We start from the raw sequence: 25962 nt of genomic DNA, 5'->3' as shown, positions 1-25962 counted from the left end.
CCATCTCTTCTTCTCTAATCTCTTTCTCTGCACACTCTCCTGGATCTCATCCTTCCACCACCAGGTCTCTTTGTCCTCCTTTCTCTGCCCAGAGGACATACCTAGCACCTTCCTACCTGTCTCCCTCATCACTGCAGCTGTAGTCTCCCAATCATCTGGGAATATCTCAACACTACCCAGAACTGCCCTTACTTCCTTCCTGAAGTCTTCACAACATGTCTCTTTCCTTAGTTTCCACCACTTGATCTTCTGCTCTGTCTTCACTCTCTTCCTTTTTGTTACCTCCATCTTCATTTTGCACACTACCATCCGATGTTGTTTGGCTACACTCTCACCTGCCACCACCTTACAGTCTCTAATCTCCCTCAGATTACATCTTCTACATAGAATATAATCTATCTGTGTGGACCTGCCTCCACTCTTGTAAGTCACCCTATGTTCCTCTTTCTTTTGGAAATCTGTGTTTACCACAGCCATTTCCATTCTCTTTGCAAAATCTACCATTGCCTGTCCTTCTACGTTTCTCTCCCTAACGCCAAACCTACCTATCACTTCCTCATCTCCTCTGTTCCCTTCCCCTACATGATCATTTCGGTCTGCTCCAGTCACCACTCTCTCTCTCCTGGGGATACTCTCTACCATCCAAACTAGCTCCTTCCAGAACTTCTCCTTTTCTTCCAACTCACAGCTCACCTGTGGGACATAACCACTAACAACATTAATCATCTCTCCTTCTACTTCTATCTTCACACACATCAACCTGTCTGACTCTCGTTTCATATCTACCACATTTCTTACATATTCTTCCTTTAGGATCACCCCTACTCCATTTCTCTTCCCATCTGACCCATGATAAAACAGTTTGTAGCCTCCTCCAATGTTTCTAGCCTTATTGCCCTTCCACCTGGTCTCCTGCACACACAAAATATCTACTCTTCTTCTCTCCATCACATCAGCTATTTCTCTGCTTTTCCCTGTCATTGTACCTACATTCAAAGTCCCATACTTCAGACTAACTTCTAACTAACTTCTATTCTTCATCTTTTCTCTTTTTCTCCTAACCAAACGGCCTCATCTTCTTCTCTGTCTCTGGCTCTGACTCTGACCAACAGTAGTCCAATTTCCATCAGTGCCCTGTTGGTCAACGGCACTGTTGGCGGTCGTTGTTAACCCGGGCCTCGACCGATCTGGTATGGAAATCGTTTTATTGATCTGCATAATTGATTGAGCTAAACGTTTTACGCCGGCTGCCCTTCCTGACGCAACCCTCACCATTTATCCGGGCTTGGGACCGGCACTATAAACACGGCTTCGTGTACCCTAGTGGCTGGCTTAAATAAACGTTACCATGATTCTAAAATATGAGGAATGAGAATAATAATCTAATTACTGACATGGAAAAGAGCCAGCAATGATTTAATGACTTTGGTCATAACCCCGAATTAATGTCTGAAAATGAGGCCGCTTTTTAACAGTTTAAACCAATGGTAAAAATTTACAACAGTAGATGCTAGTTTTTAAATCGTGAGCAAAATTGAAGAAAAGGATATGATCAAGCAAAATGTGATAAATAAGAAATAAAGTGTCTGATTGACATCTTGACTGTCTAATCATGGGCCGTTGACATATGTGGGAGGACCGGAGGGTCACTAACATTATATTTTTCAACCTGATTCCTTTTGATACTTCACCATCTTTACAATTAAAATGCAAAGTATAGAATCATATAAATGTAGAATATGTTTAAAAAAAGGCAAGTCACCATTAGGCATATTCTCCAAACATCTTCGCAGCACTCTTGCTACAGTCTCAGCCACGCTCCCTGTCAATCCGTCTTCAAGACCTTTGGTTACCAAAACAGATTTTGTTTTAACACAGTGTAACGTCACATACAGACTCTCTAATTCATGTGCATGTTATATTTTCCTATGTGCGATTTAACCTCACATCAGTGTGAAATGAGATCAGGTAACACACAGTTTGCTCACTTGTGTGTGTATGAATGCATGAGAAGAGCATGGCTGGCAAACTCACATTCACTGCTGCTGCTACAGCTTCCAAGACTTCCCCTGACGATCAGACGGATAGTATCTTGCGTCACCGGGGACTGGCTCTCTGTTGCCAAGGTGACAGGGCTCTCTGCAGATGGCGGAAGTAGACTTCCATTCTAAGGTGAGAAGCAGTGACGACAGAATTTAGACTCTGAGTTTAGATCATCTCTTCCTACGGTGACTCAGTGCAAGTGGTTGGCATGAAGGTTAAAAATAAGTACTTGGTTGCTGAATAGATGTTTTAAAGCAGCATGTGACTCACAAGATTGCCTATTTTAATTCACCAAGCAAAAGGCTTTTTTTTTTAAAATGTAAATAATTTGGTGGAGGTTAAATGAATTGTGTCTCACCTTGGAAATCTTTTTGCTGTGCTGTTGTTGGCTGATGGCAGTTCTCTCCAGGTCATGCTGCAGTTTGTAGATTTCCTCTTCTTCCTTGGTTAACTTATCTGTTTAGGACAAACATAAGGATGACAATAAAATTAGGAACAATAAAAGAGAATATAAAAAAATGTTGTTTTAAGTGGTACATACTGTACAATCCACTCTATTACTTACTAAGTGTCTCATAGTATTTGACCTTGTCTCTCTTCCCACCAAAGAGTGCAGCAGCCGCTTTCTTAAAGAAGCTCTTGGCTGGACTGGAGATGTGGAAATCTGGTGGGGAATGGCAACAGCTAGGTGGCAGACGCTCTGGACTGAATCCCTGTGAGGAAGAAAAAAATTGGTCAGTGTGGTGTGCACAAAAAGGAGATCACTGTTACACTTCTACAAAATGACATTGACATAAGGACACCAAGGGACAAATGGACAGAGAGACAGGAGGTGCATCTAACCTGTGTAAAGAAGTCGTGTCTTAGAATGAGATCCAGATTGGCTCTGTCCTCAGGTATTTTAGCCAAAAGACTTGCTATTAGCTGTTTAGCCTGTGGTGACAGCAACGAGGGCAGTGAGTACCTTGCCTCTCTGATACACCTGTAGGTCTCCTTCAAGTTTGTGGTTTCAAATGGTGGTCTACCCAACAGCATTGTATACCTGGAAAATAGGAAGGAGGTCCACATTAGATAATGTCTATCACAAATACTCCTCTTTTTTTAATATACACTTGAGGTCAAATTGACCATAAAGAAGATTTTAAATGTATATATTTGTGTCTACAACAAAGGACACAATAATGGCATTAGTTAATAATTAATTGTATAATTAAACCTTTTGATGTCTCTTGATGATGAATTTATAGTGATCCTACTCACATTACACAGCCTAAAGCCCAGACGTCTGATTCACAGCCATGGCCCTGTTTGTTCAGCACCTCAGGGGACAAGTAGTTAGGAGTTCCACAGATCGTCTTCCTCCTGTTTCCCGCTGGCTGTAACTTGGCAGCCAGACCAAAGTCTCCGACCTTCAGCTCCATCGACTCGCTCACAAAGAAATTACCTGCAAGGAACAAAGGAGAAGGTGTGATGAGCAACTGATACCATGGATCAAAGGCTGAGGAATTGATTAAAGAAAATGCAGAGGACAAAAGTGAGATCACATCAATGATACCCAATGCAGATTTAATGGTACTAAAAGTGTCTGATCATCATCATTGTGCCAAAGTGCCATTGTGGTAATGGGATTCCTTACCAAGTTTCAAATCTCTGTGAAGGATTTCTTGTCCGTGCAGGTACTTCAGACCAGAGACGATCTGCCTCAGGTAATAACGCACCTCTGGCTCTGTCAGCACCTTACGAACTTTAAGGATATGAGCTAAAGACTGCAAAAGACAAAAGAGGGTAAAGACAAATATTAAAACATGTTATTGTGTTTATTTTGTAAATAAAATTAAAAAAAAACATTGTACAGTTTAGAATTCTACAGCTTTGCATTGCAGTAGACTGAATACGTGTAGTGTGTAAAATGGTTTGGGTGCAATGCAGATGTATTTCAAACAAAGCACTAACATAATACAACAGTATTGTACAGTACTTACTTTTCTACTGCAATACTCTAACAGGATGTAGATGTTTTCCTTGTCCTCAAAATGGTGATAAAAGTGCACTATGTGTTTATGGTGCAGAACTCTGTGCAGCTCAATTTCCCTGTCAATCTACCAGAAAGAAAAGACACAACGATGAGTGACACTGACTAAATGTCGTTCAAATTATTTTCTCCTTCAGTTTACTCGTAGAGCGCACAGCTGCAAGTGCTGGGTCTGTGCGCCTACCTTCTCTCGTTGGTGCGGTTTGGAGACGCGAGCATGTGGGATGATTTTGGCCGCGTAAACTTTGCTGGTTGATAGGTCTGTCATCTCATAACATTTTGCAAATCCTCCCTGTAAAGAGGGGACAAACACACTGTTATTAACACGGCCGCCTCTTGCACAGACAAAGTTTATCCAGTAAGTCGACAACAGGCGCTACCTTTCCCAAAACTTTCCCACGGCAGTAGCACTTTCCCGTGGCAGGGTCGGTGATGATCCGGGCCATCTCCGAGGGGGCACTGCACTCATCCGTCCTCTTTCTTCGGGGTTCGCAGGACTTCTGTGTGGACTCACACATGTCGCTGTTTGTCTTCTGAACCGCGAAACTACAGTGTACTTCCATCAGCCGTGCTGAGTTGACCTCAAACTAAGCCGGGTGGTTCGGTCTGAGAGGATTTATACTCTGGCGGCCCCCCCCAACCCGCTGTTTACCGCCCCCTTCATGACGTCAGGCGGTGAAGCGAGAGCATGAGCCATGTCTGATATACTGTAGATTAACTTTGTCTGAACACTAATGTTAGTGATGAAACCAATATTTAATCGAAAGCAACACGTGAATTTCTTTCTGATACACCATCTGCAAAACCAGCGACATTACATTACACACACCCTATATATGTGTATATATATGTATGTATGTCATATATATATTTATATATCATATATGTCATTTGTTGGAAATTGCGGCATGTGACTGATAAGTAACCATTATGTAGAGGATACCCATTTGTATTCTACACAGGCACACTTTCATCTGGCGCTTCTGCACCAAACGCAGTTTAGACTACTGGCGCCCTCAGGTGGAAAGCTTGAATACTAAAATGTCGCGAGCAGGGTTCATTGATGGTCTAAAATGGTCTGTCTACCATGTATAAAGGTACTTTGGTACATGGAATATAGTGAAAGTAAAAAACCTCCAAGACATTATGTATTTAATAAAACTATTTATCTTATTCTACTTCCTCAGACCTGACTTGTTTAAATCTAAACATTTTGGAAGTGTGTTCCCATCAGAGAATATCTCCTGTGCTAAATTGGAAAATATGAGTGGTACCCTGCATTATTTTACTAACCTGGACAACTGCAATATCAAACTCCTATGGCTCCGACAGGAACTCCAAAGGATCTGACAACCATTTGTGTAAGTTGACCATCATCACAGTTTTGCTTGTATTGTCACTTACTTAAAAAAAGGGGAAATAATTTAATTGACATACATAAAGTAAAACATATCACTATCAGATATGTTATATTCACGAGGGTAACCTTTATCAAGTATACATTGATGCAGACACTTGCAATTTGTTCAGGAATTTGTCCTGGAAATTTACTTTTATCCTGATCATTTTCTCTAATCAACATAAATCTATTTTTTTTACAAACAAGCCACTTGCTCAGCATCTTTGGTTACTTTTCACTGCTCTGTTTCAGTTTTCTTTTTTAATCGTAAATGACACACGAGAACAATTCAGCTTTCACACCATCTTTACTTGCACATTTCCAAGTTGTGAGCGCACGGTGCTGATGTCATAAGCAAAAGTCTCGTCAAGGCCTGAGCCAACTGAGGAACGCTGCAGCCAGTTCGGAAGAGGAAAACGACACGCAGTGACACATGCATCATCAGGGAGCTCTTTCAGCAGCTTCTCACCTAGAACCTCCATCTGTAAATATTGCAGAAAAGGCTAAATGCACCGCTTTATGGTCAAATGCTATGCTATACAGTGCGACAATCAAAACAGCTTGGGGAAGAAAAGGACAACATACCACACCAGGAGCGAGGAAAGCTGTCACATTGTTGTATGAAGATAAATCAGTCTATGGACAAAAATATTTGATTTTAAATAGGATAAAACTCCAACTTTGCCCCCTACTGGCAGTACTTGGAGACTAACACAGCAGTGTTCTGTCCTAATTGTGTACCTTCCAGAGGTTTTCTTCCAGAAATGTTGCTTTGCTTGTGGAGTAGATCACTAACAAGGAGTTTATCTCAAACCCTGTGCATTGGAAACCAGCAAAGGCCGCTGCAAACACCTGAGAGAAGACCATCCTAGATTTACTATTGTAAATAATAAATAAAGACATGTACATGTATATACTTTTTTCCAAAACTCACCAGCCTTCCATCTCCTGATCCCAGATCTGCTAACCGACCTCTACCTTCAAGAAGCTTAATGGTGTTAAATGTTTGATCTTTACTGGAGGGCAAATAAGGAACCTGGACAACAACTGATCAACTGATACAACTGATTGAGTGGATCAATGTGAAAGTATAAGGTGCCTTTCATTGCACCCCTTCTGTTAAGGTATTGCTTTGATGTGTGATGATGATAAATTAAATCTACCACAATCTTACACCTCATGTCTGTTATTTTCACAGTAAGAGAGAAGCTAATAGCATAGCCTTTGAGTTGCACAAACTTTAAAGAGTAATTTTCTGGGGAACATCTCAGAATGCATTTCATTTTAAACCTACATCTGCAGTTTAGTCTGCAAACAGTGACAACAACCTTGAGAGTAATTTTCCACTCACTCTCAGAGTAACCAATGTCTAAATGATAATTACACATCTCAACCGTGTACAGTAGCTGAAGTCGACAGAGTTTAGCATAACACACAACAGAATCTTTAGTTCAATTTCAAAACATCACAACCTGAGAGCAGAGGACAAGCTTTGACAAAATATGGCATAATCTGTTTTTTAACATTCAGCTCATGGTCATATTTTACATTATACTGATCTTGTAGCATAATATATAGAGCTTGCACCTAATCATATTAATATACTGTTTATTATAGTTAAGTTGTCCATAGCAGATTCATAGTTTATGGACTTACCATCTTATTCTTTTCCCACATTTGTTGCTAGCAGGGAGCATTATGCTCCAAGATGAGCAAATCATTGTTAATGTGCAAGTTGGGTTCTGTAGCAACCTCATACCTTAGATTTGATTTATTATGCATCTTTAAAAAATTAAAAGTTAACAAAACCCTTTATCTACCTTAAGCCTCCATGGGATTTTACGGAAGACAGGTACTGTGAAGAGGCCCCAGAGCCCGTACATGGCTGTGAACAGTGCACCAGTACAGGCCGTCACCACAGGCTGTGATTTACTATTTAGTAAGGTGCTGCTGTGGTCCTGCAGGATGACTTCAATAGTGTTCTCCATTATAAATTTGCACCAATATCCCTAAAATACAGACAAAAACAACATGTGTTTTCCTTTGACAGCAATTTCTGCTTTATTCACTTAAAAAACCCATGTACTCCCATTAGTCTAGAATGAAAAAATAGAATTAGCTACGATGATAAAACTAGCAAATGTAGTACTTATAATAATAATAATAGAACTGATACAGTAAATATTATTCTGCTGCAAAATCTGCTAGAAAGAATTATGTTAAGAAATATTTTCATTCAGGATTAGTGGGTAGGTTAAAATTCTAAAATTCTATGGGTTGAAAAACAAAATAAAATGTAACACAGCTCAAACTTGTTTTCTTTGTTTGATAAGCCTAAAAAACTCTCGTCAGTCACTGAAATGAAGCTTTTGAGATTAAAATATATTAACAGCTTTCCTTAGATGCCTCTTTGACGTACCTTTGTGTTCATTTTAAAATAAAATAAAATTCATTAAAAAACTGTGGCCAGATGGGGCCCCTGGGATAACAGTTCAATAAACTGGCGGAGATAATTTTCTGACCAACATTTGTTAGTCAGTGACCTTAAAAAGCACTTTTGTTTTGTATTTTTTATTTGTATTCTGTCATATATGTTAATAATTACCATCAGGCTGAGAGGGGCTTTAGCAGCTGCCGAGATCAACGTGCTAACAATGACTGCTTGCCAACAACAGATAGCGCTACTTCGCACTGCAGAAACCTTCTAGAAAAGGTTCGTTAACCACGCAAGTGGGTCAACTATGTTCTGATACTTCCTGAACCCAGTAAATAAGCGCACAGATGTTACAGCATATCCATCGCATTTGAAGGAAAGACGACGTTATGGAGTGTAGCTGTTTAAAAAGCAACAATGGACCACAAAGAAAGGCCTGTAAATAAAGTCAGTCCATGATATGCAAGAAAGAAAAGAAACCGTTCACATATTCACCTTCTCAAAAGCGCCGTGAACACAGACACGTAGCAGTTTTTGTTAAATGTGTGTAGTGGTAACAAAAACCTTGGAAACATGTGGCAGGAAGACATGTTAGCTCAGATTCCAGTGGATCTGACCCGTCCACCACGACTGCTCTCTCTCACTAACGCGTACGTGCGCACACATCGCCCTATGACTTAATGTAGGGCCTGTCAAAAGTCTGCTAGCTGATAGCAGAAGTTTGTATTTACTGTATAACTACCAGTAGCTCACTCTTACGTAACTGTCTGTTTGTGTTCTAGCCTGAAATAAAAAAAAATATATTAATTCTTAACAGTTAAATAAAACAACATTTAAAAATAAATAAATGACTAAAAATGCTGATAGAAACCATCTGTTCCTTATTTGTCCAAACTGTTTAATCAGTCAGACATGTTTTATGACTAAATACCTAATCAAAAAAAGGGACAATTGAGTCCGGGCAAGTGGTAGTTCGATTTAGTTGTCGACCTCAAGCAACGTCAAGCAACATTATAATAATAATAATAACAATTATTATTATTATTACTATCATAATCGGTGGCGCGTTGGCCCAGACACTGTCAATGGTTTGGAACCCCAGGGTTCACCTCCTGGGCAAGATCAAATCCCGGTTAGGGCGGTTAGTTCCTTCCAGTGGACTCACCACCTGCAGGAAGGTTCAGGGGGGTTGGTATGGTGCAGTGTGATTTGGGTGGTGACTGCTGCCACTCGGTAATTGATAAGCGGATGAAAATTGATGGATGGACTATCATAATCATTATTAGTAGGCTATATGTATTATTATTAGAGTATTACATAGAGTATGTGTACTAAGAGTGATGTAGCAGATTCAGTAACTTAAAAAAAAAACTATAATAATGGAACTTTGCAAATATACTTTATTATTATTTTTATTTAGAGTTTATATTATACCCATACTCACTTGCACTCAGGGCTCTCTGTCAGCCTGTCCTTGTCTGTTTACTCAGCTGCTGTATAAACACATGAGGCGGGGAGAAATCACCCAAGAGTGATGCCACAGGAGAGGAGAATAAATTTGCTTCCTGAAAAAAAAAGGCTGGTGAACTGAAAGAAAAGCAAGCGAGTAGGTGAAAATTTGTTGAGGGTCCAATGGATTTTTTATGGAAAGGTAAGATGGGAGTGGGGGGAGGGGGCACTGTCATGTTTACCTACAGAAATGCTAGTAAAAAAAAAAACGGAGCTCAAAAGTCTTTTCCAGCTTTACTTTAATCAGTTGCTGTGGTTTTGGTCACATGATCCAGCTGTTAACAGCGTGGATGAGCTGCTGCATGCTGACTTATGTGGTCGAAATTTTACATTTGATGGCGTCCTTCTTCTTAGTTCCAAGACTACAACCCCCATGCTCCTCGTGACCTCCATCAACCCCCATATCAAAACCATTACCCCCTCCGATGACGTCAGAGATACGCAGAGACACACGCAACTCGCCCTCGGTTCCTAGCGCCAGATCCGAGGCGGAGGGGACAGCTCCCTAGTGCTGAAACTGGTCTGCGCTCCAAAAACAGAGGCGGAGGAGGAACACACCAACGCCCGCATTCGTTTAAAAATACTCAAGTACACTGAGAATCAGGGGCTGATACAGATAAAGCCGAGAACTTCAATTACAGGTTTGTTAACACGATGTCCTCCAAACGTTCTGGTAGTTTGTGTAGAATAATTTAATCAATTGATGACAATGTTATTAATGTGATTTTATTGTATGCGGCGTGTAGCACACTGACTGGCATCAACATTTTTATCACAAAGGCAGTTTGTTTGACTGTGGTTGCGTGTTATTGCCGGAAACAGGGATTTTAGCGTTGTCCTTGCAAAAGCTGCAATAGTGGCATCTCTCTCCCTCACCACCACCCCTCCCCCTCCCCTCTCTAACATACGGAAACAAACGCATAAGCAGGATGGAGGTCTGGCATATTTTAGAAATGCAGATTCCACAGGCACAGCCAAATATGCGCAGTAGCTTTGTCGAAATAAACACACTAAAGCTGAAGATGAGTCGCGCTGCAAACCATCGTACGTTTACACGGAATTTTTGAAAACAGTAAATTTGCGCTGTTACGGTGAATGACTGTATTATTGTGTCATTTCTAACAGCGGGGAACTGATGATTTAGTATGCATAAATACATTTTGCTAAGTAAAATACACATGTGATGTCGTTTTGGATTGAACCCTGACAAAGGCATAATATAATAATAACAGAATGCATAATGTAATCTGTTGTACACTAGTGATTAATATTCCACATTAAACACATTTAGCAGTGTTTTTCCAATGCCAGGTAAATTGTACCAACACAATCAAATAAGGACAAATGCAAATAATAGCAAAAAGCAAATAAATGGCTTTGGAGAAGAAGGTATCAAATATTCATCAATGTACAGTATAACAACTCGCTGTTATAGTCATGCTGTGTTTTCTGATCTGTGGCCATGTACATGATGTACTGTTCTCTTTTACTTTTTGGTATGTTGTTATTAGCTAGAGCAATTTTAATGTAATTATTTTTCTTTTTATAAAAATACACTGTATAAGAGACAACTTTAAACCGTCACACTGAACTTGAGTTTTATTTTTCTATTCAGTTTAGCCACACGGCTCTACAATCCCTCCACTGTGACTCAAGGTGAAGCTCTTAATCTATTCTATTCAGTATTTCTCTTATTGTCTTTGCAGATGGCTGCTACTCAAGATGTGAAAGGAAAGGGGGAGGGAGGGGATCAAAATTTTGACTACATGTTCAAGCTGCTTATCATTGGCAACAGCAGTGTGGGCAAAACCTCTTTCCTGTTCCGCTATGCCGATGACGCCTTCACTTCAGCCTTCGTCAGCACAGTGGGCATTGACTTCAAAGTGAAGACTGTGTACAAGAATGACAAAAGGATTAAACTGCAGATTTGGGTAAGAGTCTCAATGGCTGTGAGCTTCTGTCTACCAAATATCTCTCTGCACATGGCAACACCTGATCATAAACGCAATCCGGGCCCACGTAACAAACAAACAAACAACAGCAAAGGTTTGCATGTTATTTCATTACCTTAGAACATGTCTCTGTTGAATTTTCAAGACATCGCACTCAACATGATAAGTATGAAGACAGATGGTTGGCACAATCATTCTGGCAGTTGACTTGTAAGTGTCAGTTTGGCACACAGTTGGGAAGAAGGAACAGCCTTTGTCAGAATTAGCAGAAACTGAAGATGATCTAAGTCTGTTTCATTAAGAAGTTATCTGAGCTGTTGAGGCAGACTGTCTCATAATACCTTTGATATTGCAATGAATGGATATTCATGCCGGTCCCTTTTCTGCTGCAATATTAGTGCCAGCTCCACTTTACCAATTTTTGTCTCCATGGACTCTATTTGGTCACAGTAATCTTGATTTGCCTCATTTTGCAATCCCCAGACACTTGGTGTTTGTCAATTACATTAACATAAAGCATCAGAGTTCCAACAAAATGACCAAATTGCATTGGAGCAGTCAAATGGCTGGCTGAAGTTTTCATCATTAGTGAGACAAGCACATTTAGGGAGAAAACTGTCTGCTCTTGCATTCAGTTAATTGGCCTGTCTTGTTAAACTAGGCTCAGGGAGAGCTCAAGCTACAGTAAGTGCCCTTTTAAGCTAACGGCAATTGGTCAATTTAATTGTGGCAGCTACACCAATTATTTTTTTTAGTAAGAGGCAAAGTGATGTGATGAAACACAGGGGAGTGTGTTGCCATGGTAATTTGTAACAGACAAAAAAGACATTATATATTATCAAGGTTGTATATATAAAAGGAGTATCAACCTAATTCTTAGGTCTAGCCACAACATTTTGAATTAGACTATGTGAAATACATAATTACTAGATTATTAAATATACTAGATAATAGTTGATTAAAAGAAATTCAAGACTTTTATTTTCAACTATTTATATTTCAAAATCTATGGAAACATGTTCTGAGCCAAAGATTAACAAGAAAAGTCCTCAATAGAATCTAGTTTTCAATAGAAGTTTCAAAATCCTGATTCTGTGATAATATTGTCACCGGTGGTATTGTAGATGATAAGGTCATGGTATCTGCATACAGTGATGATGTAGTTCTGAGCAGTTGCATCCTACTACTTTTAAAAATGAGCAAATTATAAAAGATGCCGATAGTGTCTTCAATAATCAACATTTAAAAAGTGTTATTCAAATTCAGTCTTAACTTGGTTTATAAAACCAACGGGAAACTTGAAGTGCTTAACCAAAATGTAACTTTCCTTTTCTATTTTAAAAAAGTGAGACTTAAAATATGGTTTGGTACCCCTTTGCAAAATGAAGATGCCATGTAGCTTAATTGACCTCCTTCACTCAATCTGTCTCCACCAGAATAGATTTCTGGGCAGGGGTAGGATCCCAGAAATAAAAAGGATTTTCTAGGAGCTCACATTTTCTAGACTCAGTACTTGTCTTCCTGTCCTGCCGACTTCTCAACACAGGCTGAGTAGAAACTCACAAAATAAAACGGTCATTTTGTTGCCTCCTCTGAAAATCAATATGCTACTTAAATATCCAGAGATTACATTTCACACCAGAAAAGACACATATTACACTATGACAGTACATCCAGCATATTGGGTAACACCGTCGATAAATCCATTCTCTTTTCTTTATCCACTTATTCTACAAAGGACACAATATAGTCACAGTGCTCTGAGGCTACTGTCTGAACAAACAGCATGCATATTGTTTTGAGGTATAACTTTGTATAACTATATATAATTATATATATATATTATATATATAATATATAAATTATATATATATATATATATATATATAAAATTATATATAATTTGTTTAAATATAATAACCTCTGGCGTGTCTATAGAGTATAGTGTCTACTTTCAGTTAGACGTTCTATTCTGACTGCAGCTATCTGCATGTCCTCCCTCGCTGCATCCATATAGCTCCTCTTTGGCCTTCCTCTTTGTCTCCTACCTGGTAGCTCCATCTCTAACATTCTTCTACCAATGTATCCACTGTCCCTCCTCTGCACATGTCCAAACCATCTCAATCTGGCTTCTCTAGCTTTTTCTCCAAACCTTCCTGTCTGTGTTGTTCCTCTAATGACCTCATTCCTGATCATTCCTGCCTGTGGGTGCAATGGGTCGAGTGCTGCTTAGGAGCACTCGGTGTTGTTAACCAGTCTCAAATTAATAACACAACCAGTCTCGTTAAAGTTATCTTTAATTAATATTTTAACCTACTAATATAGCAATAATGTATTACTTGGAGTATTACACATATACTATAATCAATAGTATTAATAACAACTAAATGTCTGAAGGATTTTTAGAGATCTTGGTAAATTGGGTGGCTTCAATGAATAAAACGACAATGTAGACAAATACAGTTAACAGTAATCAAATTTATTAACACAACACCGTTAAGTTAATAACTTATAAACAATGATCAAAACAAGGCACAATAGTGTGTATAGGCATGTGTGTGTGTACGTGTGTGTAGAAGAGGGAAGAAGAGAGAAAATGGAAGGAGGGAGAGACATTATCTTCTCGCTGGGGAGCGAGCGTGGTCACGTGCGCGGTCACGCAACGTGACTAGGAAAAGTAAGAAAACAGAGAGAGAGGGGGAGGTAACCCTCTTTGGGTTACTGCCCGTTGCGGTAATGCGAAAGTTCGCAATATCACCTATTGACTGGTTTCAGGTTGAATTAGATTCTCTCTAAAATCACATTGCACCGTACCTAAACCTTCCTGCATACCTAAACCTTCCTGCGGGTGGTGAGTCCACTGGAAGACAGATCACAATGTCATCTGCAAACAACATAGTCCATGGGGACTCCTGTCTGACCTCATCTGTCAATCTGTCCATCACTAAAGCAAACAGGAAGGGGCTCAGGACTGTTCCTGAGTCTTCTGTCCTTCCAACAGCACACCTCACTACTGTTGTACTGTTCTCATACATGTCCTGCACCAAACTAACATACTTCTCTGCCACTCCTGACTTCCTCATACAAAACCACAATTCCTCCCTTGGCACTTTGTCATATGCCTTTTCTAAATCTACAAATACACAATGTAGCTCCTTCTGACCTTCTCTGTACTTCTCCATCAGCATCCTCAAGGCAAATATTGCATCTGTGGTACTCTTCCTAGGAATGAAACCATACTGTTCACAAATCTCCACTTCCTGTCTCAACCTAGCTTCAACTGCTGTTTCCCAAATCTTCATTGTATGGCTCATCAACTTTATCCCTCTGTAGTTGTTACAACTGTGTGCATCACCCTTCTTATAAATTGGCACCAGAACACCTTTCCTCCACTCATCAGTCTCTAAAATTTTGTTAAACAACCTAGTCAGGAAATTTACCGCCACTTCTCCTAAGCACTTCCATACTTCCACTAGTATGTCATCAGGACCAACTTAGTTTCCACTCTTCATCCTCTTCAGGGCTTTTCTAACTTCATCCTTTCTAACCTGATCTACCTTCTTCCTACTAGTCTCTGGTTTGTCGTTACTACTTTCCCTTTCATTTTCCTCATTCAACAACTCCTCAAAGTATTCCTTCCATCTTCTCAGCACACTTTCCTCACTTGTTATTACATTCCCCTCTCTGTCCTTAATCAACCTCACCTGCTGCACATCCTTCCCAGCTTGATTTCTCTCTCGCCAATCTATACAACTCCTTTTCTCCTTCCTTTGTTTCCAAACTCTCATACAACTCCTCATATGCCTTTTGTTTGGCCTTGGCCACTTCCCTCTTCACCTCCCTTCTCCTCTCTTTGTACTCCAGTCTGTACTCGTCTGTTCTGTCACTGTCCCATCTCTTCTTTGCTGATCTCTTTCTCTGCACACTCACCTGTACCTCATCATTCCACCACCAGGTCTCTTTGTCCTCCTTTCTCTGCCCAGAGGACATACCTAGCACCTTCCTACCTGTCTCCCTAATCACTGCAGCTGTAGTCTCCCAATCATCTGGGAATTCCTCAACACAGCCCAGAACTTCCCTTCCTTCCTTCCTGAAGTCTTCACAACATGTTTCTTTCCTTAATTTCCACCACTTGATCTTCTGCTCTGTTTTCACTCTCTTCCTTTTTGTCACCTCCCTCGTCATTTCGCACACTACCATCCGATGTTGTTTGGATACACTCTCACCTGCCACCACCTTAAAGTTAATCTGTGTGGTCCTGCCTCCACTCTTGTACGTCACCCTGTGTTCCTCTTTCTTTTGGAAATAGGTGTTTACCACAGCCATTTCCATTCTCTTTGCGAAATCTACCACTGCCTGTCCTTCCAAGTTTCTCTCCCTAACGCCAAATCTACCTATCATTTCCTCATCTCCTTTGTTCCCTTCCCCTACATGACCATTAAGGTCTGCTCCAATCACCACTCTCTCTCCCCTTGGGATACTCTTTATCATCCAATCCAACTCCTTCCAGAACTTCTCTTTTTCTTCCAACTCACAGCCCACCTGTGGGGCATAACCGCTAACAACATTAATCATCACTCCTTCTATTACTACCTTCACACACATCAACCTGTCTGACTCTAGTTTCACCTCTACCACATGTAGGTACTACAACAGTCCTTTTAAGGACTCTAACTCCCATAATTCCACTGCTTCCGGTAACTCCAACGTCACGATCAGTAACCTCCGCAACCTTTAAATTGGGGGGTCAGCCCCAATTTCATTCTCTCTGTTCAGGAATTTCGCTCCGTAGGACTCCATAGTCTCAGAAGAATAAGAACCAACACGCTTTTGTAGACACCATTGCCCACGGTGATAAATGCACTAGTAGCGTCTTTTTCTTAACTGAGTTAACCGGTAATAAGTTACACAAGTAACGTAGCGCTGCGACCAAAGCAGTTATTGAAAAGTTTAGAAGCGACAGGATTCCTTCTAACGGTAATCGTGTGAACCGGCACATCGACAGTCAGAGACTTTTCCTCCCGAAACGGACTTTCGGAACCAAGAGGGCTCTCTGCACACAGTGGAACCAGACGGACGTCCCCAACTCTGGCAAGGACCCAAGAAGTGCGGACTTTCCACTACTCTCTAAATACGAGCAGACGTTCACTACAGTAAGGCTGGCATTTGGGCACGTTAGTTAATCTGTAGTATTGTTAAGTGCTAAACTTAGGGACAGTTTAAGGGCGCATATTGAATTTTGTTGTCTGAAATCTGTGCTGCTTTTATAGCTAGGCTGTTGCATGCACTTCTTTTCTAACCTCCTGACTCGGTGTTATACTCTTGTACATCGTCAGTATTTCAGTGTTAACTTGTAACGTTATCAGTATTGGGATCAGGAAAACTCCAACAAAGTCCTTTGTCTTGAGTAGACCACGCGGTACGCCTCCCTCCCCCATATACTTTGATAACATCACAAACACTGTTTCATTGTACCTGAGCGCATCTTGGTGCGCATACACAACACCCTTTCACACCTCCGTGAGCGCATACACGCCTCACGTGTTTCCTGTTGCCATTCCTTCTACATCGCAGTTCTTCTTCCACTGCGCAGTCGCGTATGTGAACACGCCTCAAGGGCTCAGTCGGTTGCTTGGTAGCTAAGAGGCAACATCTCTCTCTCTCTTTCTCTCTCGTACACGACCACTCGTGTACACACGCACATAAGTACACACACACACATACACATACCTACACACACCTTGTTTTGTTATGATGATCATTGTTTATGAGTTCAATCACCGTCATTAACTTATCAGTGTTGTATAAATAAATTTGATTTTTTTTAAAAACTGTTTGTCTGTGTTGTTACTTTATTCATTGAAGCCACCCAATTTGCCAAGAACTCTCAAAATCCTTCAGATATTTAATTATTATTGAATACTATTGATTTTAGTATATTTGTAATACTTCAAGTAATACATTATTGCTATATTGGTAGGTTAAAATAATAATTAAAGATAACTTTAATGAGATTGGTTGACAAGCACTGTTTCATTGTACCTACCCACGTGTTTCCTGTTGCCGTTCCTTCTACCTCGCAGTTCTTCTTCCACTGCGCAGTCGCGTATGTGAACACGCCTCAAGGGCTCAGTCACTTGCTTGGTAGCTAAGAGGCAACATCTCTCTCTCTCTTTCTCTCTCGTACACGACCGCTCGTGTACACACGCACATAAGTACACACACACACACACCTACACACATGCCTTGTTTTGTTGTTATGATCATTGTTTATGAGTTCAATCACCGTCATTAACTTGACAGTGTTGTATAAATAAATTTGATTATTTTTGTAAACAGTATTTTTGTAAACTTTGTCTGTGTTGTTACTTTATTCATTGAAACCACCCAATTTGCCAAGATCTCTAAAAATCCTTCAGATATTTAGTTGTTATTAAGACTATTGATTATAGTATATGGGTAATACTCCAAGTAACACATTGTTGCTACTGTGGGGCATAACCACTAACAACATTAATCATCTCTCCTTCTACTTCTACCTTCACACACATCAACCTGTCTGACTCTCGTTTCACCTCTACCACATTTCTTACATATTCTTCCTTTAGGATCACCCCTACTCCATTTCTCTTCCCATCTGACCCATGATAAAACAGTTTGTAGCCTCCTCCAATGTTTCTAGCCATGCTGCCCTTCCACCTGGTCTCCTGCACACATAAAATATCTACTCTTCTTCTCTCCATCACATCAGCTATTTCTTTTCTCTGTCATTGTATCGACATTCAGAGTTCCAAACTTCAGACTAACACTTCTTTTCTTCATCGTTTCTCTTTTTCTCCTAACCAAACGCCCTCCTCTTCTTTTCTGTCTCTGACCAACAGTAGCCCAATTTCCATCAGTGCCCTGTTGGTCAACGGCACTGTTGGCGGTCGTTGTTGACCCGGGCCTCAACCGATCTGGTATGGAAATCGTTTTAGTGATTTGCATATTAGATTGGACTACAGGTTTTACGCCGCATGCCCTTCCTGACGCAACCCTCACCATTTATCCGGATTTGGGACCGGCACTATAAAACACTGATTCGTGTACCCTAGTGTCCTATTGCACAAAGACAGAATTATATGTTCGTGTGTGCTAAGAGCTTCGTCTGTGTAGTGAAGGTCAGTGCTGTCCTCAGACTATAACACTGTAGAAGCCATGTGCAGAGTGACACAAATTGAAACCACTGCAGCAAGTACAATGTTGGAGTGTTGCCTGTTAGACCACTGCCTAAAGAGAACAGAGCAGGAGGGCAACGTTTCTAGGCCTCCCATTATGCTAAGAATACCCTGTCCTTCTATTTTGTTTTTTAGCCAGTAATTCATTTGTAAATAACTGATTAATCTCAATGAACACTGAGAAGTTAACTGTGAAAAAACGACTGTTTTACATGAATATAAAGAGCATTTTTTTACATCAAAGTGTAATGTTTGTTTACGTATTTAATTTAGTCTGGTATGACAATCAATAGGTCGTCATACAGGTGGTTTAGGGATTAGAATTATGGACACAACACTTCATGTCAAATTTTAAGACTGTCTTGACTTGCCTTGACTTAAATACTAAGACATGTTTCACATGTAATTGCAATCCAGAAGTCTAGTTTCCTGGCTTTTAGACAGGGTTTTATTTAGTATTTACAGTGTAACTACTGTTCAACAATTGCAAACTACTTGGTTGAGATTTAGTTATCTAGTTATTTACTCACTATTTAGTATAGTATCTCAGTAATCAGTTGATTTGCAAGCACATATTAATGTAGATTTTCCTCACAGTCATGTCTGTAATATTTAACCAAATGATGGTTAAAATAGCCCCATTGATTATTATTTAATGAGACTGTTTCATTTATGACTGTCACATCTTTTAAGATGCTTCTGGGTAACTTGTAAAGGGACTTGCTTTATTATACTAAAATATTTTATATTAAAATATGATTCAACTTCTTACTTCTTGGGTTACATGACCTCCTTTTAACCCCCGTCATCAGTCAGAGCTGTTCCACAAATTCCATCCATCCATCCATTTCCATCCACTTATCCGTTACCAGGTCGCGGGGCAGCACCCAAATCACATTGCACCATACCAACCCCCCAAACGTTCCTGCGGGTGGTGAGTCCACTGGAAGGTACCAACCGCCCTAACCGGGGTTCGAACTTGCCCAGGAGGTGAACCCTGGTTCCACACCAATGACAGAGACATTGCCTCTGGGCCAAAGCGCCACATTCCACAAATTTGCCTCTAGTTTACCTCTAATACACTGCTTCCTCAATGAAAAGGATCTAATTACAATAAATATGTTCTTCTACATAGAAATCTAAATCTCTCAGAATTAATTAAGCAACCTACCTGCTGTTATTTGTCTTCCAGTTCCTGCAATATACAGAAAAAAAATCACAATTATCCACCATTTATCCACAGCCACCCTCTGATTAATCTGACTGCAAATCTGAAGTGATTGGCAGCCATAGTAGTAAGTCATTAGCATTTTCTCTGACATTTTAGCAATTAAATCTGAATTTTTTTCCAAGATAATCTTTATTCAAATAGTGGCTGTCGTTCTGAATGGGATTAACTTGTACTCCCTTGTCATTAACAGCAAGCACATTAGCTCATACAGTGTTTAGAAATCATTTTAATTTCTTTTTAGCCACTTTTTCTAGGAAAAGAATGTCATGTGCTCTGAATTATGCAGCGCTGAGCGGAGCCATTATCATTTATATACATACATATGATTATCTCTACTCCATGAATTTACAATAAATTAAGGCATGATTAGAAGTAGACTTCAACAATTGACCCTTGTCTTTCTGTAGGACACTGCAGGCCAGGAACGATACAGGACCATCACAACTGCCTACTACCGTGGGGCTATGGGCTTCATCCTCATGTATGACATCACCAATGAAGAGTCTTTTGGTGCCGTCCAGGACTGGTAAGTCTAGTAAGTTTCTGTTCTGATCTGTTCTGTTCTATTCTGTTCTGTTCTATTCTATTCTGTTCTGTTCTTACCTAGTTGAAAACTACTTCCAGAAGTGGTATTCTCTATAACAATACAACACCACACTACGTGTGTTGGGCAAAAGAACCACAACCATTCAGAGTTCTCTAAAATCTCTGAATCTCTCCACAATACTTCATAATTGTCTAATCAAATTTTTTCTGAATTATTGTTTTAAAACAGTTCTTACAATTAACTTACAAAGTTCAGTACCGTTTGGTTGATGTTGAGTTTATTCCAAATCCATTTACGTCTCTGTACTTTAGAAATCTACCGAACTGTTTCTGGTTTGACCAGATGGAATTACAAAAACTTAGTAGTAGTAATAAGTAAAACTAAATTGCCAAATTATGAACTTGTTTTGATTTATTTTATGTCCAACAATGGAACAGAGGTCATTGGATGCCTACTTATTTTTAGCCTAACTGAACAGTACCCTCCCATTGTCAGTGGTAATTTTTCAACATTTGGTTGACAGGCTTGTGTGTCATCAAGATCGAGGGATGAACTGGTCAAAGTCATGGCTGTGGTCCATCTTTGAGTCAAGCATCTACAGTCCCAGCTGTTCCAACTCCAAATGCTGGCATATTATGCCTAAGTAGTTGTGTCCAACTAGGGCTTTAGTAGGCTGTGACAATCCAATACAGAAATTGGGTTTGTGGGTTAAATATTCTTACTCCACAAACATGTATGGCTGCCAATTTGCAATCCCTCAACAGGTTGTGAGATGTATAATAAAGTAAGTCCCTTTTTAGCTACTCCATACCACCCTTCACTTATCTTCTTCTGCTAGCCCAAAATGTTATAGGAGCACAGAATAGAAGATCTTCTTGGGAAAATATGCTGAATCATCATAGTTCTCTGCATGATTTAAAGACACGGATAAGACTTCAGCCATATTAGAAGATTATGGTCTCAGTTGCTGGTTTCAAGTTCTCCTTCTCCTTCTGAACATTATGTAAACATTGTGAATTGTGATTCCACTTTACATTATTAACATTTAGAATTATTTTTATTAAATTAGATGTTTATAAATTAGATGTTTATAAAAAAGGAGAGCTTTTATTTTCTGCCCTTCATAAAACCAGAATCCTTCATTTTTGTGTCCCTTTTCCTTGTTCCTTCTGACATGGTTGGAGAAAAAATATAGACTTTCTATGACAACTGCTCCTTCCTTTACTGAAGATTAATTAAGTTGGGGACATGTACTTCCTGCTTGTGGTAGACAAAACACAGGAGAATCTTTCTGAGATTGGTCACATATTTATGTAATTTTTGTTCTATAACTGCCAGTGATGGGAATAATGTTATTAATGGCATTACTTTTTTCAGTAACAGGTAATCTAACTAATTACTAACTGCTTTAGTCAGCTATATCCAAATTCACTTCACGGGTTTAAAAGGAAAAGGAAAATAGTGACACTTGAATGACTTATTAAGAAAACTTAGCAAAAATGCTTCACAAAATGAAATACTAAACTGTCATTGATTGTTTTAGGTACCTACGATTACCAGACAAAAGTTATTATCGGAAACTGAAACAAGGGCAGTGGAGATAGTTAAGAGAAACAAGAGACACAACTGAAGCTAATGAGCGGAAGGAGAGCTAATCACCATTGAGGGAAAAAATATTTTGTATAGCCTGTTTTAAGTAAACTAGTTGTCAAACCCTATTTGGTCAACTAACCCATTAGTGTTCTTTTACTGTTTTGTCTGAATATTTATTTTTTATCTGTAATAGTGGGCTACTTTCCTAGCTGTTCCATTAGAAACAGCAAACTTACCTAACTGTGGGTTAAAAAGTTTAAACCTTCAGATCGTTGTCTGTTTATATAATACAAAATTGCCACAAAATAAGAAATACTAGCATCAGTTGATACTGACATAATTCCACTACTGACAGCCATTTGACCCACTTTTCCATTCAGCCAACAGTGACTCAATGATTTCACAATGATGCAATCTTTGGTTATGACCGCTCCAAATGGTCAACAAACTTTACATCATGTCCTTCAGTCTGTCACCTGCTGCTGATGCCAGTTTCCTTAGGCACCAATCCAATGTCTAATTGACCAAATTACTTGACAAATGGGTCAGCAGTGGTCAGGTGACCGTAAAGAATTGGTTTGTTTCTGATTTCCATGCAGGTCAACCCAGATAAAAACCTACTCCTGGGACAACGCACAGGTGGTTCTGGCTGGGAATAAATGTGATATGGAAGAGGAGAGAGTAGTCTCAGTGGACAGTGGACGACTGCTGGCAGAACAGCTGGGTAAGACTGACAATGTTTTTCTTTTCAACACATTTTTAACTAATTTGACTTAAAATGTTTCATGTTTCTGTTATTTAACTCCATCTTTTTTATACTGTTTAACATATATGTTTATGCTAAAACATGTCCGTGACTCCTCTCTTGGATGTTTTTTAAGTAAATACATTAATTTCTAGCCTCTATTCTCAACACCTTTAAACGTTTAAAGTTAGCTTTTAGGATTTCTACTTCTATTCATTCTGGTGATTCACTAGATTATTGAATGTGGTTGTCTGCAAATAAAAATATTGATGAAAGGTGGCAAAAAAAAAAAACAACAACAAACAGTCTCTTTTAATCTGTTGTAATCTCAAACACAAATGTTCAAAACCTTTTAAAATGGTGAAGGGTTCCTTGCTCCCCCACATGGAGGAGTTAATTATATAAATGCTAATTATATAATAAATACCTATGTTTTCATCTTGCTTTATTGTATAAACCCCAATTTAACTTGGTGCTAATTTTAGTACAAAATTGTAATATCTTAGAATTTCCAGTGTTTCTTACTCTGATTCTTTTTCTTCCAAAGGCTTTGAATTCTTTGAGACAAGCGCCAAAGATAACATCAATGTCAAACAGACCTTCGAACGTCTTGTTGACCTAATTTGTGACAAGATGTCCGAGAGCTTAGACACCGATCCAGCTCTCACCACAGGAGCGCCCACTGCCAAACTCACAGACACTGCTCCGCCCCTCCAGCAGCAAGGATGCAACTGTTAGTTACCAATGTCAGGAAACCAGGTGTGACACAGGTCCTAGTAAGATGTTAGTGTGCAGTCTTAATCTCCCTCAGCATTAATACTCCTGCTGATGCTGCTTTCTCTGGACTTCTATTCAAACTGTGTTCAGTAGTAGATTCACAAAATGTTGCCATGTTATCTTTTAATACTATCACCTACTATCCAGAGCAAATCGCCATACAGACAGAAATGCTACTGCAAAATATGTGATATTAAAAAATCTTTAAAATAAAGAGACATTGTCACTATGGCTTAGTATGGTTAATATAATAAGTCTTACAACTCATGCTATATAAATTAGAATATTTACAAAATACAGGATAGAATCAATTATTATTTGAGTGAGTCTTTTTTGTATAATTTTCTTTTCTTTTTATAAGGTTTCTTTCTTTTCTCCTAAAGCTTAGTGCACTATAGGATGTAGCCAATTGGTTTTGTGGAAGAAATGTGTGGATTTGGTGAGTGAGTGCAGGTTTGCATGAGTCTGAAAAATGTGTTTAAGTTGCAAATGAGTGAAACTTATCCTCCTTTAAAAGTGATCTACCTTAAATTAAAAAAAAAGTGGCCTTTAGCATCTTCAACTCGGCCGTACAACCCTGTTAGTTTTTTACTTTTGGAATGAACCCACTACGTTAATGTTCATGTAATTACTTGTCGATGATTTGCTTGACGTAGATGTGTGATACCTCTGGTAAGTGAAGTGACTCTTTCTATGTACAAAGCCTTTAACACATCCCAGACTTAGTTAAAAGCTAACAGCATGCTACCAAAAAGTTCTGTGTGGTTTTTTTTTATTTAAAGAAGAGCCTTGCCCAAACCTTCCAAAAAATTCTGGATTATAACTACAGCACTGTCAAGACACCGTGTTCTATATTCGAATCAGCTACTGACATCAATAAAAACAAATAAAATCCTAATTTAGAATTGTATGTTTTTGCAATAAAATTGCCCTCTAAAAATGTAAAATCTTTTTATAAAATACTTAACACTTAACAACATAAGGCTATAAAAAGCAGTTATATACAGATCATTTACAATATCAGTATCATAACTTCATTAAATAGAATCAAAGTCTGTAGCTCCATTTAAAAAACATAGAGAACATATACATTAGTGCCAAAACACTGCAATTGCTTTACTGTCATTGGTTGTTGCATAGTTAAATAAATCCTAAAAAATTGCATGAACCCAGTCCTGACTAATATGTGTAGGTTTATATTGTAAGAATAAGTGTATTCCATTCCATAACATTCCATGTTACAGATTCTAGAAGCATCGTCATAGCAGCTAGCTGTGAGATGCAATGGGCCAATAAGTGCAATATTTTATTAAATAAACCCTGTACATAGTTTCTCCTGTCCACGAGTATGATGACTGTGTCTGCAGTATGTGATAGGAATGGCTCTGAAACTGATGTAGAATCTCTAAAAGAGGAGAGAGTGTGTGTGTTGGCGTGTGAGTGTGTATGTGTGCGCACGTGTGCCTGCCACACTAAAGAGACAAAGTACATACTATAATGTATTGTTTGTGTATACCTTTTGTACAAATCTATTATACATACAACAATTCTGTTCCTGCTAACTGTCAAAATGCAGTGTTGTTGTGAAAGAAAATTTAAACTAATCAATGCCATGCCCATAATGATGTTATCCAAAAAAAGGGAATTTGCATAAAGTAGTTCAGATACCCTACATATGTTTGTACACGTGCTTTGTGCGTATACATCTGTGTATGCGTGTGACATTATCATTTGTGCTAACAGCTATCAAATAAATGATTCTAATTATCTTAAGTCAGGATTCATTTAATAGACAGACAGCAGCAATTCAACAGCTAAAACAGTCACTCTGGTCAAATGTCATATTAATGAACTACAACACTTACACTTACCTGGTTATATTTGTTTATTGGAGTGTAAGTAAAATGTGTTTTGGAAAATAGAAAATAAATTTGATTCTAACAGTGAGCTGTTGTGATCTCTGCAATGCATGTTGAATATTTGCTGACAATAACGCCCTCTGGCGGCTAATCAGGGGTTTGTTCTCCGGAAGCAACGCTTACGTCCTATTCTGCAGTATTTTAAAATATTGTACGCCACCTAGTGTTTTACTGATGTACTTGCATTACGATTATAGCAAGTTACCACATCAATAATCAGATAAGGCTGAAATTACACAGAATTAAATTACATTAAACTAAGATAAAATATAAAAGGAACAATTTAATCTACTGGGTTGCTAAACGCCTCTGCTTATTTCTGCTACAATAGGAAATATACTACAACATACTAGTTGTTTGTGCAATCATATTATCAATATTAATACAAGCCAGTGTATGGATGACTAATAATTTGGTCACTAATCTAAATAATAATTAAATATGTTTTGTTAATATACAATTCAATAATGAAAACAAAAATGAACCTCAAAATGTTCCTTAACAGTAAATGTACCCTTATTAGCATTTGCCGTTAAAAAATACTCAAACTAAAAGACAGTATTA

The 25962-nt window shown here is 38.9% G+C and overlaps 3 protein-coding genes across 4 annotated transcripts in view; 1 reads left to right on the top strand and 2 right to left on the bottom strand.

Annotated features, from left to right (window-relative positions):
• plk2b (polo-like kinase 2b (Drosophila)) overlaps nucleotides 1-4676 on the bottom strand; it is an 8573-nt gene extending 3897 nt beyond the window's left edge. The window contains exons 1-10 of the mRNA XM_008336870.3: nucleotides 4456-4676; nucleotides 4260-4367; nucleotides 4026-4142; nucleotides 3680-3809; nucleotides 3304-3487; nucleotides 2887-3085; nucleotides 2609-2756; nucleotides 2402-2499; nucleotides 2035-2167; nucleotides 1763-1843 (exon numbers count right to left, since the gene is read on the bottom strand). Of these exons, the coding sequence (XP_008335092.1) occupies nucleotides 1763-1843; nucleotides 2035-2167; nucleotides 2402-2499; nucleotides 2609-2756; nucleotides 2887-3085; nucleotides 3304-3487; nucleotides 3680-3809; nucleotides 4026-4142; nucleotides 4260-4367; nucleotides 4456-4638 (1381 nt within the window). The 5' untranslated portion in view covers nucleotides 4639-4676. The remainder of the gene's footprint in view (nucleotides 1-1762; nucleotides 1844-2034; nucleotides 2168-2401; nucleotides 2500-2608; nucleotides 2757-2886; nucleotides 3086-3303; nucleotides 3488-3679; nucleotides 3810-4025; nucleotides 4143-4259; nucleotides 4368-4455) is intronic.
• Nucleotides 4677-5494: 818 nt separating this feature from the next.
• Nucleotides 5495-8572, bottom strand: LOC103398308 (protein FAM173B). Of its 2 annotated transcripts, none has more exons than XM_025053507.1 (6): nucleotides 8404-8572; nucleotides 7131-7483; nucleotides 6409-6462; nucleotides 6216-6326; nucleotides 6060-6110; nucleotides 5495-5956 (listed from the first exon to the last, which is right to left on the bottom strand). In XM_025053507.1, exons 2-6 carry the CDS (start codon nucleotides 7149-7151, stop codon nucleotides 5771-5773), a joined length of 423 nt encoding a protein of 140 aa, XP_024909275.1. In that variant the 5' UTR covers nucleotides 7152-7483; nucleotides 8404-8572; the 3' UTR covers nucleotides 5495-5770. The 2 variants fall into 2 exon arrangements, with proteins under 2 accessions (XP_024909275.1, XP_024909274.1); XM_025053506.1 differs by having other exon boundaries at nucleotides 7295-7483.
• An 825-nt stretch (nucleotides 8573-9397) lies between these two features.
• Nucleotides 9398-25426, top strand: rab3c (RAB3C, member RAS oncogene family). Its single transcript, XM_008336869.3, has 6 exons — nucleotides 9398-9559; nucleotides 9772-10058; nucleotides 11124-11348; nucleotides 20225-20343; nucleotides 22557-22681; nucleotides 23250-25426. The coding sequence occupies exons 3-6, from the start codon at nucleotides 11124-11126 to the stop codon at nucleotides 23438-23440; spliced, it is 660 nt and encodes a 219-aa protein (XP_008335091.1). The 5' UTR covers nucleotides 9398-9559; nucleotides 9772-10058; the 3' UTR covers nucleotides 23441-25426.
• The last annotated feature ends 536 nt before the right edge of the window (nucleotides 25427-25962 follow it).

This window comes from Cynoglossus semilaevis, chromosome Z (assembly GCF_000523025.1).
Source record: "Cynoglossus semilaevis isolate Cse_v1.0 chromosome Z, Cse_v1.0, whole genome shotgun sequence".
NCBI lineage: Eukaryota > Metazoa > Chordata > Actinopteri > Pleuronectiformes > Cynoglossidae > Cynoglossus > Cynoglossus semilaevis.
Note: the sequence above shows the minus strand (reverse complement) of the source record. Positions and strands in the feature narration are given on the sequence as shown.